The sequence below is a fragment of the Rhineura floridana genome, chromosome 17 (assembly GCF_030035675.1).
Source record: "Rhineura floridana isolate rRhiFlo1 chromosome 17, rRhiFlo1.hap2, whole genome shotgun sequence".
NCBI lineage: Eukaryota > Metazoa > Chordata > Lepidosauria > Squamata > Rhineuridae > Rhineura > Rhineura floridana.
In genome coordinates, this window is record NC_084496.1 from 23,571,606 (window position 1) to 23,584,779 (window position 13,174).

At 42.0% G+C, this 13,174-nt stretch overlaps 1 protein-coding gene across 4 annotated transcripts in view; it reads right to left on the bottom strand.

Annotated features, from left to right (window-relative positions):
* Positions 1-13,174, bottom strand: part of ZC3H7A (zinc finger CCCH-type containing 7A) — a 42,940-nt gene that overhangs the window by 28,131 nt on the left and 1,635 nt on the right. For 2 of the 4 annotated variants that reach the window (XM_061600237.1, XM_061600238.1), the window contains exons 2-8: positions 9,408-9,511; positions 5,617-5,656; positions 3,780-3,977; positions 1,806-1,964; positions 1,317-1,397; positions 1,191-1,229; positions 361-394 (exon numbers count right to left, since the gene is read on the bottom strand). In XM_061600237.1, coding sequence (XP_061456221.1) covers positions 361-394; positions 1,191-1,229; positions 1,317-1,397; positions 1,806-1,964; positions 3,780-3,977; positions 5,617-5,656; positions 9,408-9,475 — 619 coding nt within the window. In that variant the 5' untranslated portion in view covers positions 9,476-9,511. Of the gene's footprint in view, positions 1-360; positions 395-1,190; positions 1,230-1,316; positions 1,398-1,805; positions 1,965-3,779; positions 3,978-5,616; positions 5,657-9,407; positions 9,512-9,653; positions 9,677-13,174 lie in introns of those variants that run through there. The other 2 variants (XM_061600234.1, XM_061600236.1) reach the window with 2 other exon arrangements.

Sequence of the window (13,174 nt, forward strand, 5' to 3'; positions counted from 1 at the left end):
CAACCAGTGTGCCTCCAGATGTTGTTGGACCACAACTCCCATCTTTCCTGACCATTGGCAATGCTGGCTGAGGCTGATGGGAGTTGGGGTCCAACAACATCTGGAGGCACACTGGTTGAAAAAGGCTGGTCTAGCTACTTGGAAGCCAACGTAATAGCCATCTACCACCAGGGTGGGGGCATGGGCCATCTCCAAGAGCAGAAAATACAAGACTAACTGCCATGGAGATCCATGGGAGGAGGGAAAAGCAGATTAGAATACAGCCACACTGAGTCTGAGCTGGCCAAAATAAATCCGACAATGACAAGAGTGGAACTGCTCTTTTGTATAACTTTCCCCATTAAGTCCAGGAAGCCTCACCTGATTCAATATCTTCTATAGAAGTATTTGAACTCTGCAAGCAAGCAAAATATCTGTCATCAGGAAGTTTGCACAGCAAAAGCCTCAGGCAGACATTTTTCTTTTAAGAGAGATGTCATAAAAGAAGTTTAATAAAACACCTGAAACCCAGGGCAAACAATTACAGAAACTCAAGCGAGGGTGGGGGGAGACTGTGGAACTCTATCACAGCTTGAGACAATACTCAAGTAAAAACCAAACACTCTTCTTCTAATGCTCATACTAAACATTGACACATCCTTTTTATTTGTTGGAAGCTGCTTTGGACAAGTTCAAAAAACAGTGTCAGATGCTTAAACGTTATTATTTATTTATACCCCGCCTTTCTTTTCATGATAGAAACCCAAGACGGCTTAACATATGGTTCCTATCCAGGCACTGACCAGATCTGACCCTGCTTAGCTTCAGCAAAGTGCTGGCCGCATGTGCCTTCAAGAATCCTGATGGCATTCATGTGAAGTTTGCTGTGTGCAGGCAATCAATAAACATCTTTCCTTAATATTACTTTTTACTCTCAATTATTGTGAGAATCCCGGTTTACAATTCTGTACCAAGATCCCGGCACATACACTATTAAAAAAACTCCAAACCTACTTACTCTACAACGTTACACCAAATAAAAGCTTAAATCAAAATCATTTTTGTTCTGCTCGAAAATGTTGGCTCTAACACAAATACTTCCAAGATTAAGGGAATCGCACATCTTAGTAAGAGTCACATTTTCACTTTAGGGACAGGAAAACAAATTCCATCAAAAGAACTCACTTCACACAGAAGGCACATAACCTTACCTTACTTGATACTTCTCCAGAAACAGAGTTTGGGGAAGGCTGCAATTAAGCATACCATCATAAATAACCAATACAGTATAGAAGAGAAAGCCTTTAAAACAAATACGCAAAATTACTTCTACTTACTTTTGCTCTAACGTAGGCTTTCCTTATTTTTAATCCAAGTTTCTGAGCAAGTTCTTGAGTTAGTTTTATTACACTTTCGTCCTGTTTTTAAAAAAAGGTAATCCAGTGTAAGGGACTTCTGCATAGCAAGATTGTCAAGATTTTCATGCAACAGTGTTAACCCATAAATACGCCACACCTTTACCCACTAGCACCTTCCCAGGACTCTGCCCACAACCTCTGTGTCAGAACTCTGCAAGGCGTGGAAGGGCTAGAGGTATATGTCAAATGACATATTGCATCTTACGCATGGCACAGGCCAAGGGGACAGCACTGGTAGTCCACAGAGTCTACTAGATTACTGCTATGCTAAGCCTACGAACAGACCCCAAGCACCCTTAATAGTGCAACACCCAGCAATAATATTCCAGGGTTCATTATTTGCACAATACAGACAACGACCATTTAAACACATTGTTAATTTGCCAATATGATACGCAATCTGCTTACTTGTGGCACCGCAAGGGAACATTTAGCAACAGCATCATATGCCTCCTTGTATCTTCCCAATTCTTTTAAGGCTTTAGATTTCCGGTACAGAGCTCTGAAATTGTTTCCGTTCAGTTTTAAAACTATTCCACAATCTTCTAAAACTTTATCATATAACTCCTGTACCAACCAAAACAAAACAAAAAACAGGCTTAGATTCACTAAGGCAATTGGGGGGGGGGAGTGAAGACACACCTAATATACTGCAGCCTAATTTCTAGATGATGTGCATGGTGCTAACATATGGAAGACCAGGGAGGGGAATGAACCACAGAAATGCTGGATCTTGGAGAGTTCCCAGAAAGACCAGTAGTGTCCCATACTGTGAAACCGCAGCTAAGCCTTCCATCTCCAACTCTCAGCAGTTAAATACAAAGCTAGAATTTGACAGCTTTCCTTGAGGTCAAACCCGTATTTCTGTGCTGGATCACAGATTAGAATCAAGCGAACCAGCTCTGGGTGAGATCCTATGTAGCACAAGCCTCATTTTAAGTAACTGTACGTAAGCCACTCCAAGATCCTTTTTGGCTGAAGAGTGGGGTAAACATGCTCTAAAAACCAGGGATGGGGGAGCCTTCCAATGTTGCTGGACTATAACTCTCACCTTTGCTCAAAATAAGTAAGAATCTTTTTTGTTAATTAAAGGAGAGTGGCTGGCACCTGATGGTCCTGGGCCAAATCTCCCCGTGAGGGGCCTCTGCTAAACTAGAGGCAACGTATGTTGGAAGTGTTGGAATGCTATTCAACTTTGGTGGATTTACATGGGGATAAAGTGGACAGAGAGAGGAACTGCCAAGTTTCCTAGACTGTGTTTCTGGCCTAACCTGTGCTAACTTTCCTTCACATGTCAACTGATACTCTTAGGGTTGCTGATCTCATTTCCTCCTCCTTCCTCTCACTTTGGGAGAAGAGACATCTTTTGTCTTCCTCTCCAGAAGCAAGGAGCAAAGATAGCTCTTTGCATCTCCAATTTAGAGCTAGGAACTCCTTTTCTAATTAACTATCAAGTATGTATTTCCTGTAATAAACTACGTTTTCTTATTTTCCCAAAGCCTAGAGTCTCAGTATGATTATATCCAGGGAAAAGGTATGCTACTTCAGGTAAGACTCACACACAAACAGCTCAGTTACTGTTGTCCTGGTCAACCCTGTTGGATCCAGACGACGCACTGGCGTGTTCTTCGCCGTTATGTTTAATATGGAACCTCAGCTTAGCGCGTTTCACAGATCAGCTTGCAGGTAACACAGCATGCTGCATCTCTACACCGCATAAGTAGGCATGACTACTCAAGCTAAGACATTGTGGCAGCAATTGGACACGCCCCTTGAGACCCTTTAAGTAGGCCTTCCATTTGCGGCCACTCCTACAAACAGGTTGAAAAGCTAGCACTATCTGCCTGCGCATCTGCCGGTGTGTCACTAGCAACAGGCGCGGAGGTACTTCAGCCAGATCCCCCTCTGACACTGTCTCTAGTGGAGCTTTCCATTCCTCCACTGGAGGAGGAGGCACAAGTGACAAAGCAAGGCTGAGAGGTGGGATACGGGCTGGCTCATTGCCAGACAGCGCTTCTACAGTAAGGGAGCAGAGCCGTCACTGTCTAAAATGCTGAAGCCGTCTCCTGTTTCAGCCCACTGGGTCCTGCCCTAGGATGCCAGTGCTCTTCCTCTTGATCACTCAGCCAAGAACTCTCCACGGGGCCCACGACAACTGTCCTGTTTTGCTGCTCTGCTATCAAAAAAGCATAGGTGGCAATGGAACTGGCTGGTTACCTCAGGGGGATGTCTTAAGCTACTGACCAAACATCCCTTACCTGCTTTTCAAAGTGGAAATCTGGCTCTGGATCAAGCTTTGAAGCATTCACCCACCTTCTTAATACAGCACTTGCTTATATAAAAATTCCTGTCCCACCCTTCTAGTGCCCACGCACCGCTTACCTTTTTTGAATAACATGCTATGCGATTAACATGCAGTTTCTCTAATATTTCATCAGAGAGACGAATTCCTTCAGAATTGGCATAATCTGCTATGTTTAAAGCTTCTGAATAGTTGTTCAGCGATCCATCCCAATTGCCTTCACGGTACGCATCATTACCTTCATTAAACAAATTTTTAACAAGCTCTCGTATGAATACCTGAAACACAATTGTGACAAAAAACTATTTATTTATAAGATTTCTTGCCACGCTTCACTGTGAGCAGGGCAGGTTACGACAATATAATTATACAATTCAAAAAATAAGAAAACAATTCCAAACGAAAACAGAACAGTATAGATTAAGCAAAAGAGGTGAGTCTCCCCTCCCCAAAAAAGACCTTAACTGTCAAAGGGCAGGGTAAAGAGGTGCATCTTCAGAACACAGCAAAAGCTGAAAAAGAAGATGCACCTCTGTGGGGAGGGAATTCCACAATTCAGGGGCTGCCACAGAGAAATCTCAGGTTACATTCTTATGGGCAGATTCATACCTTTAAAACCCGTGAGTCTTCTCCTAAAGAGGGACTGGCTGTCTTTTTTCAAGCAGCACCAGCAGAAGGGCCATCTGTCAACTAGCCCTTTCTGATGCAATCACTACTGAAGTCCCTTAGCAAAACTGCTGACAAAGCAGTTAAAAAGAAGGTAAGAGCAGCAGAACATGCTCAGGCTCACTAGCTCTGCCACGATTGAGCAGAAGCAGACTGAGGTTCCGGGAGAAAAGCAGCACACTAGCAGCAGGGAACCTTCTTCAGACCTAAGGGCCATATTTCCTTCTAGGAACCCTTGAGGAGGGCCACGTACCAGTGGCTGGCAGAGCAACGAATCTAGATTTTGCCTTTGCACTGTAGGCTAGTTTTATACGGAAGCTCACACCCCTCTCTAGCCTTCATCCAAGCAAGCAAGAGGCATGAGGGTTCATCAGTCCAACCAGACAAAACCACTCTGTGAGGCTGCAAAGCACGGCTGATGAGGAGCTGTAGCTTGGGGAAAGTCCTAAGGACCAGACAGGGAGGGATGGAGGGGAGCATTTGGCCCCTGGGTCTGAGGCTCCCCACCCCTGCAATATACCAAAGCCTTCCAAATTTACTGCCGACTGCATGTGTACATTTCAGCAAGAGGTATAGTGCTATCCTCACTGTCTTGTTCCGGATGACGACTCTCACAGTGAGCCAAACAAGTGTAACACACAGAGGAGCTGCCACACACAACATTTATTTATTACATTTATATCCCACCTCTCCTCCAAAGAACTCAAGGTGGCAAACAAAAATGGTTCGCCCTCTCCTGATTTTATCCTCACAACACCTCTGTGAGGTAGCATAGGCTGATAGTGACTGGCCCAAGGTCACTCAGTAAGCTTCAAGGCCAAGTGGGGGCTTGAACCCTGGTCTCCCAAGGTCCCAGTCTGACACTCTAACCCAGCCTTTCCCAACCAGTGTGCCTCCAGATGTTGTTGGACCACAATTCCCATCTTTCCTGACCATTGGCAATGCCGGCTGAGGCTGATGGGAGTTGTGGTCCAACAACATCTGGAGGTCACCTCTGCATCAACTGGAACAGTGATCCTTCTAGCCAAGCACAGCCTGATACACCTCAAGCATAAGGCACTCTTGTCACCTCAACAAAGCCATTACTAATGGCCAGCTATTGGGAAGCAGCAATACTAAATGTTTGCGTAATCAAAAAGTATCGGAAAATTTTAAATCACATTTTAGAAGTCCAAAGAAACTAACGATTCCCACCCACCGCACAGTCCCCCTAGGTCTCTGGCAGAGAAGGTCAGAAAAGAGCACTGTTACCTCATATTGTTCTTGAGTCCCTGGATAGGGTAAAGTAGACCTGGGGGGGGGGGAATCAGAAACACACCAAAAAAAAAAGTCAGATCTTGTCCAAAGAAGTTATACATCCAAGAAACTTGCAAGACCAAGATGGAATAAAAAGATAAAATTGCTGTTTACATTGTTAAAGGTAATGTATTCTCATTAACTGCTTAGCCTCTAGATGGCCTTTGCAACCTAAATCCTCTCCAAGCTCTGCTTTCTGCTATCTGCAGAGTCCTGAGTTTATGCCTCAATATATTGGTTAGGCTGCAATAAACTATCATAGCTGCCCTCTGGAACTCCCTGGAATCTAATTCACATAAGTGACTGTCAGTCACTATCTGAGTTCTTTATTTTGAAGAGCTCCAACAGAGCAAAAACTGCTAAAGCAGCTCAAAACTGCTGCAGAAATTATTTAACCTAGTGGTAAGTGGACTGGCTAAGAATATGACCAGGAAATATCCCTTACAAATCTCATCTCAGCCATGCACTCTTAAGCAAGACACTATTGCCTTGGCCTCAGTGTTCACCGTCAAGAATAATGTCCTGCCTTACAGAGTTATGGAAAAGGCTACTAAGTTACTTTACATAAATTGCTCCTGACACTTGTAATATACTATAGATATGTATGTGCCAAGTATTTTACATTAAATCAAGAATGGGGAACCTTTGGCCCTCCAGATGTTGCTGAACTACAACTCCCATCAGCCCCAGCGAGCATGGGCAATGGCCAGGGATGATGGGAGTTGTAGATCAGTTACATCTGGAGGGCCAAAGGTTCCCTACAACTGTGTTAAATCATCAAACTATTTTAGAATGTGTTTTTTAGAAGAGAGACGAGAGAGAGAGAGAGGAGGAGGAGGAGAACAAACAAAGCAGACCTGGAGGGCTGAGTTGTCAAATCTGAAGATCTCAGCTGTGGATTTTGATCCCTGCAATCTGCTTACTAAACCTTTCATGCATTATCTAAGTCTTTGTATGTCTAGACTTGCCTTTTCAACAGTCTAGGCTACAAACGTCCTGTTTTATCAGAAGATGGCAGCCAGTTCACTGCATTCCAGCCAAAGCTTCCAGACAACACCAAGATATTGGGGAGGACCCAAATACAGCCACAGAGCCACGTGTCATTCAAGAGATAGGCTTCTGCTTCAGTTACAGCAGCACAAATTCCCTGGCCCATCACTGAATAATTGCTCTGCTTGTTAAAAGCTGGTTATTCAATCACATCCACTTCAGTGGTATCCCAACCAGTTGCTTACAGTGGGGATGGGGTGGGAAGTTTCCTACAAAATGTATATGAAAGATTTTCACTGCTATATTCATCTCTGAAAACAATACCATTTTTTGAAATGCACCATTTCATAACATTTATTAGTAGCATAATGAATGAACAGACTTCAACTCAAACTAGGCAACTGGAGCAAATACAGTATCCATCAAATCTAAAATCAAAGTTTAATTAACTTTTCCAGGAGACAAATCCTAAGCAACACAAATACTTACGCACACAGCTCTTCAAGCATGATAAAATTAGCATCCTTATCTTAAAATCTAAATCAGGGATGGGAAACCTGTGGCCTTCCAGATATTGATAGACTACAGCTCCCATCATCCCTAACCAGTGGGCTACACTGGCTTGGGTTGATGGGAATTGGAGTCCAACAACACGTGGAGGGCACCAGATTCCCCATCCCTGATCTAAATAATGTAAGGCAGTGGCTCCCAAGCTTTCCCCCTCACGGACCACTTGGAAATTGATGAGGGTCTTGGCAGGCCACTTGAACAATGTGTATGCATGTTGCAGTAATTGGAATATGCTGTGCTAGGTGCTGTATAATTTTTAATGGCATTTTATAGACATTCCACAGGCCACTTGAATGAGGCTCATGGGACCACAGTCTGGGGACCCCTGAAATAAATGCTACTGAGTTGTCACATCCTTAAAATATTTAGACTATTCCAATAAAAATAATTGGCTCTGAAACCATGGAGAACCACTGCCAGTCAGTGTTGACAATATGGAGCAAGGTGGACCAATGGTCTGATTCTGTGTATGTATGAGATGCCCCCATCCCCAGCTACAAACTCAGAACTGGGAAGAGAAGATTTTCGCTGACCTCATGCCAGGTTTCAAATGCAGCACAAAGTGAGGGACAATACTCCATCCCTTGGCAACAACACATTTTTGCTTGGCCAGTAAAGACAGCTGAAATTTGTCAACCTCTATCTATGTATGTATGCATTTATATATCTTCATTCAGAAATAAGTCCCACTGTATTCAATAAGATTTACTCTCAGAGGCGCATGTTTAGGTCCACATGCACTTTGCTGACTTTCCCCCCTCTAATCAAAAATTTCAGTTCAGTTACTCTTAGCTATTTTAAACAAACCTTTTGAAATATTTATAAAGCACCTAAAATTTATATATATGTAATAAACAAAACTAAAAAGTCAGTCAGAGGAACAGGCTAAGTCAGCTCTCTGATTGAGAGCAGCAGAACATTTTTCAGGGAAACCCACCTTACTGGCTGCTTGCAAAAAATGTACAGCTTCATAACCCTGACCTTGACTGCTAGCTGGAATAGTACTGAAAGAAGACCAAAAGGGCACTGCTCAAGCGGAGAAGCTACTCAGTAACGGGCTGAGGCCTCTGCTTTAACTGAAGGGCCAGCATACCTCTCAGATAAAGGCTCATCATTCAATATGAGTTGGTGGCTCATCTATGAGGGAGAAGGCTCTTCTCCATTCCTCTGCACCTGCACAGGGAACTACCTTTGTGCTTGGAAATGTTTGTTTTCTTGCACGCATATCCTAGTTGGCCCTCCACAGAAACACAGGAATGTCCCTGAGTTTTACTCAAAGCAGACCCATTGAAATTGAATGGAAATGGACTGCCTTCAAGTCAATCCCAACTTATGATGACCCTATGAATAGGGTTTTCATGGTAAGGGGTATTCACAGGGGGGTTCCCATTGCCTCCCTCTGAGGCTAGTCCTCCCCAGCTGGCTAGGGCCTGCTCAGCTTGCCACAGCTGCACAAGCCAGCCCCTCCCTTGTCCGCAACTGCCAGCTGGGGGGCAACTGGGCGCCTTGGGACTATGCAGCTTGCCCACGGCTGCACAGGTGGCAGGGCATGTAACCGCTGAGCCACTCACTGTGGGGGTGATCTTTAGCTGGCCCTTTACACCCAGGAGACACGAGTGGGGATATCATTTCATTGAAATTAATGAACCTTAAATAGCCATGTCCATTAACTTCAATGGGTCTACTCTGAGTAGGACTAGCATTGGATACAACCTACATTTTTTTCCCAGCATGAAAAGGAGATTAAAGCATGATATGGACTAGAGAATACTGCTGAGCCGGGACAAACAGCACAATCCTCTGCATGGATTCCTGCATTGAGCAAGGGGTTGGACTTGATGGCCTTATAAGCCCCTTCCAACTCTACTATTCTATGATTCTATGTTTACTCAGAAGTTAAGTCCCACTGAATTCAACAGGGCTGATTCCTGAGTAAGTGACCATAGGATTTCAGCTTGAGGAGCATTCTTCTCAAACACACACGGGGGACAGTCAGTTTCAAGCATTACCGTGCCCATATGCTTATTCTAAAAGGACAAAGCTGGCTAATCATTCAATATGACAAACAACCCCTATTAGAGAAAGAAAAACAACTACATTGCATCATGTTTTAAACCAGCATTGTCTGCCCCCTCAACACACACATCCCCCCCCCACACAGGTGTTCATTCACCAAGAGTCCTTACTGTATAAACTGCAATCCTTTCTTAATCTCCTGCTGTCTGATGCTTCTATCCACGGAAACATTGGACATGTTATCATGAACACCCAGTTCTTCTGTGTGCAGCTTCTGCAAAAGAAATGACGGTGAATAGCTAGCTCATAAATCAAGCTGTCAGACATCACTTATGAAATAGGATAGTAATTTTACCTATGAAAATATTGGCTTTATGGTGGTTCACAAATAACACTAAACAAAAGTATAGCATTACCAGAAGAAGCCTAGCTTCCCCCCTGAACTTGTGTGATTCCCCTACTCCTTCCTCCTCAGGCATGTCTGTGAGAAGGAACACAAAAGTATTAGCTTCAATTTTGGATCAACCAAGTGGATAACCAAAAACAAGCCAATTTCAAGCCATCATTAACAAAACCTATCAACCACAGTTAAGATTAACCACTAGTAGAGATCAGGTGTGGCATGCTAACTTGCAGTTAATCTCCAGAGAAAGAAGGGAGCCTAGAATTGTTATTGAAATGGTAAACCATGGTTTAGCAATACAACTGAGTACAGCCTATGCTGTCACAAAATAAGAGAAGGCAACTGAAAGTGTGCTTGCTTAATTGACAGAAGACAACTTTTAAAAAGATGAAAGCTTACAAGTAAACTACCAAAAGCACATACAAAAATACCTGATGCATGGGTGTTTTTTTTTTAAAGTCTCTAAAGATGTACATTGGAAAAATGCCAACTAAATCTCATACAAGTGATTCTTTCCCAATGCATACCAACAACACTACAGACAGTTCCAGAACTATCGACAAGAGATTGTTATGGTCTCACTGCACTTCATGGTAAACTCTAGTTAACACCAGCTTTGGCCACTTTGCTCCTCTGCTGTTGAGCTGGTGTTCAACAGGCTCCCCATTTCTGTTGTAGTGCATTAGATCACTTATGCAAACTACTTCATGCATTGGCCAAAGTGGGCTGTGGCCCACAAAAACTTAACGCTACAATAAATGTGTTAATTATTAAGATGCCACAAGACTCTTTGCTGCTTTCATTACAAACCAATCAATTCCAATTATGGCAACATAAAACTGAAACCATTACTAGAGAGACGTGAGCAGCAGTAGAAATGTCCCCATGCAAATATACACACAGCCATTATTTTCAGACGACTGCATTAACCTGAAAGAGCCACTGCCCAGCCCACAAGAGTGGAATAGGTTGCCTTAGGTACACAGAATACCTTCTTATATAATGCAACAATTTTAAAACTTACTGGAACGTTCCAGATAGCAAAACTACCCATAGGTATAGCAGGAAGCTGCAGGATAAGACACTCATTTTGAAATAGGAAAATAATCTAAGAATCCCACAAAAGATCTGTGGCCTGCACGTATTCAATTTTAAAAGAGATCATCAGCATCAAAATCTCAGTCGAAATAAAAATGAACTGAAAGAAAAGGCTGACTGATGGGCAAAGTATATTGCTGACAACCTCAGTTTAATGTGCAGCCATTTTTAAAATAGTTTCTATTTCATTTTTTGATTCCTGTACAATTCAATTTGCTGGTGTTGACAACATACAGACAATTCAAAGAACATGAAGTATCCTGATCCTGTTTTATTTTATTAATTGAAGTTCACAAGTTGCTTTTCTGCCAGAAGGTAGCCACAGCAGCATACAACCTAATTTTTTTAAAAAAAAATAATTTCTATTCTACTTTTAAAGGCAAGCCCTCACAACAAGGCTTATAATAAAAATGTTAAAAGCAATGCAACAATGGAACAAGAAAACATATAAAAGAAAACAGCATCAGGCAAAATTAGATTAATTTAAATTTTATTCATTAAAAACCTTAGTGGAATAAAAAAGTCTTTAAGGGTCTGCTTAAAGGCCACAAGAGAGGGGTCTAAGTGAAGTTCTTGGTGGAGGAAATTCCACACATGTAGAGCCATCACTGAAAAAAACCTATCCCTTGCTACTCGCCAACCTGATTGAACTTAGAGGCAATTATTAATAAGTAATAAATGATCCATTTTTTTAAATTATGCAAAATATACGTTCATATACATACTAAAAATAAACAGAACTTGAGCAGCAAAAACCAAGTCCACAGCAGCAAAATAACATCAAATCAAGAGGGAATTAGATTATTCTACAGAACTGGATTTTAACTGGTCACCAAAATTACAACAAACGGGGTTCTCACATGGCAGGAAGTTGCAGAGTTTGGATGCATAATCGAAAGAGTCCTCATGAACACAGATGTCTTTGAATTTCATCTTACAAGAGGGACTGAGTCACAGTAACAAAGTTATGGAGATGGGATCAGTAAGAACAAAAATAATTGAAGCCAGAAGTAAAGGCACAAACCTTTACCATAAAGCAGGTGTGTGAAACCAGTGGGCCTCCGGATGTTACTGAACTATAACTCCCTTCACTCTGGGCCATTAGCCATGCTTGGTGGGGATGATGAGAGGTGTAATTCAGCAACATCTGGAGGGCTAATGGTTTCCCACACCTGCCAAAAAGGATGAGAAATGCAGATATGGCCATGGTCTGTCTGTATAACACACAGGGTTGATAAAAATCAATGATTTTTTTAAAAAAAGAAAATTAAAAATATAGATTTTTTTTGTTTAAATCCGATTTCCAAATTTTCTTAAAAGAATCAATAAAAAGAACCTAGGTCAAAGATATCATCATGAACATTAATTATACAACTTCTAATTATATTCTATGAATATGATAACAGCAGTTTATGGAGATGGGATCAGTCCCATTCTGCAGGTGTGTACATGAAGTGCATGTGAGTGCTCTCTCTCTCTCTCTCTAGTACCTCTCTCTAAATGCAAAGATAGAGAAGGCCAATGAAGAGATAATTTGGGGAGATGGAATAGATCTGAACAAGGAAGAGATCACTGAAGTAGCCTCTTCTGCAGGTAGGTATAGAGAGAATTTTTTCTTCCTTTGGATTAAATTGAGAAATAAGTTGGGAACTGAAAAAGCAGGAAAGCTTGTATTTCTATTCCAGACGATGAACAAGGATGACAAAGGTGAAGAAGACTGAGTTCACTGTACCACTGTAAACAATTAAAGGAAGTACTTCTTTACTCAGCACATAGTTAAACTATGGAATTTGCTCCCACAAGATGCAGTAATGGCCACCAGCTTGGATGGCTTTAAAAGAAGATTAGACAAATTCATGGAGGACAGGGCTATCAATGGCTACTAGCCATGATGGCTGTGCTCTGCCACCCTAGTCAGAGGCAGTACATTTCTGAAAACTAGTTGCCGGAAGCCTCAGGAGGGGAGAGTGTTCTTGCACTCGGGTCCTGCTTGCGGGCTTCCCCCAGGCACCTGGTTGGCCACTGTGAGAACAGGATGCTGGACTAGATGGGCCACTGGCCTGATCCAGCAGGCTCTTCTTATGTTCTTAATTTTGTTGTTTAAGAAGAAAACTAACCAGAAGAATAAACAATCTCATTAGTACAATTTAAAAGCCTGTTTGGTGGTGGTGATTCTGGCACATCATGACAAAAATATCATGATTAATTGAACAGTTGGAGCTTCATAAATTCATTCTGCTTTAGTACTAAAATGACCAAATTATCCCATTTTTGATGAAAATTAGTGTGAAAACAATTCAGAGTAATTGCTTAGTATGTGCCTAACTTCTAATGAAACCAAAATCTCAGAATATATATATTAAGGTTATATTAAACAATAATATACTTCTACAAAAAACTACGATTAAATAGAGTCTTCCCCAGTAGTGATTTAAA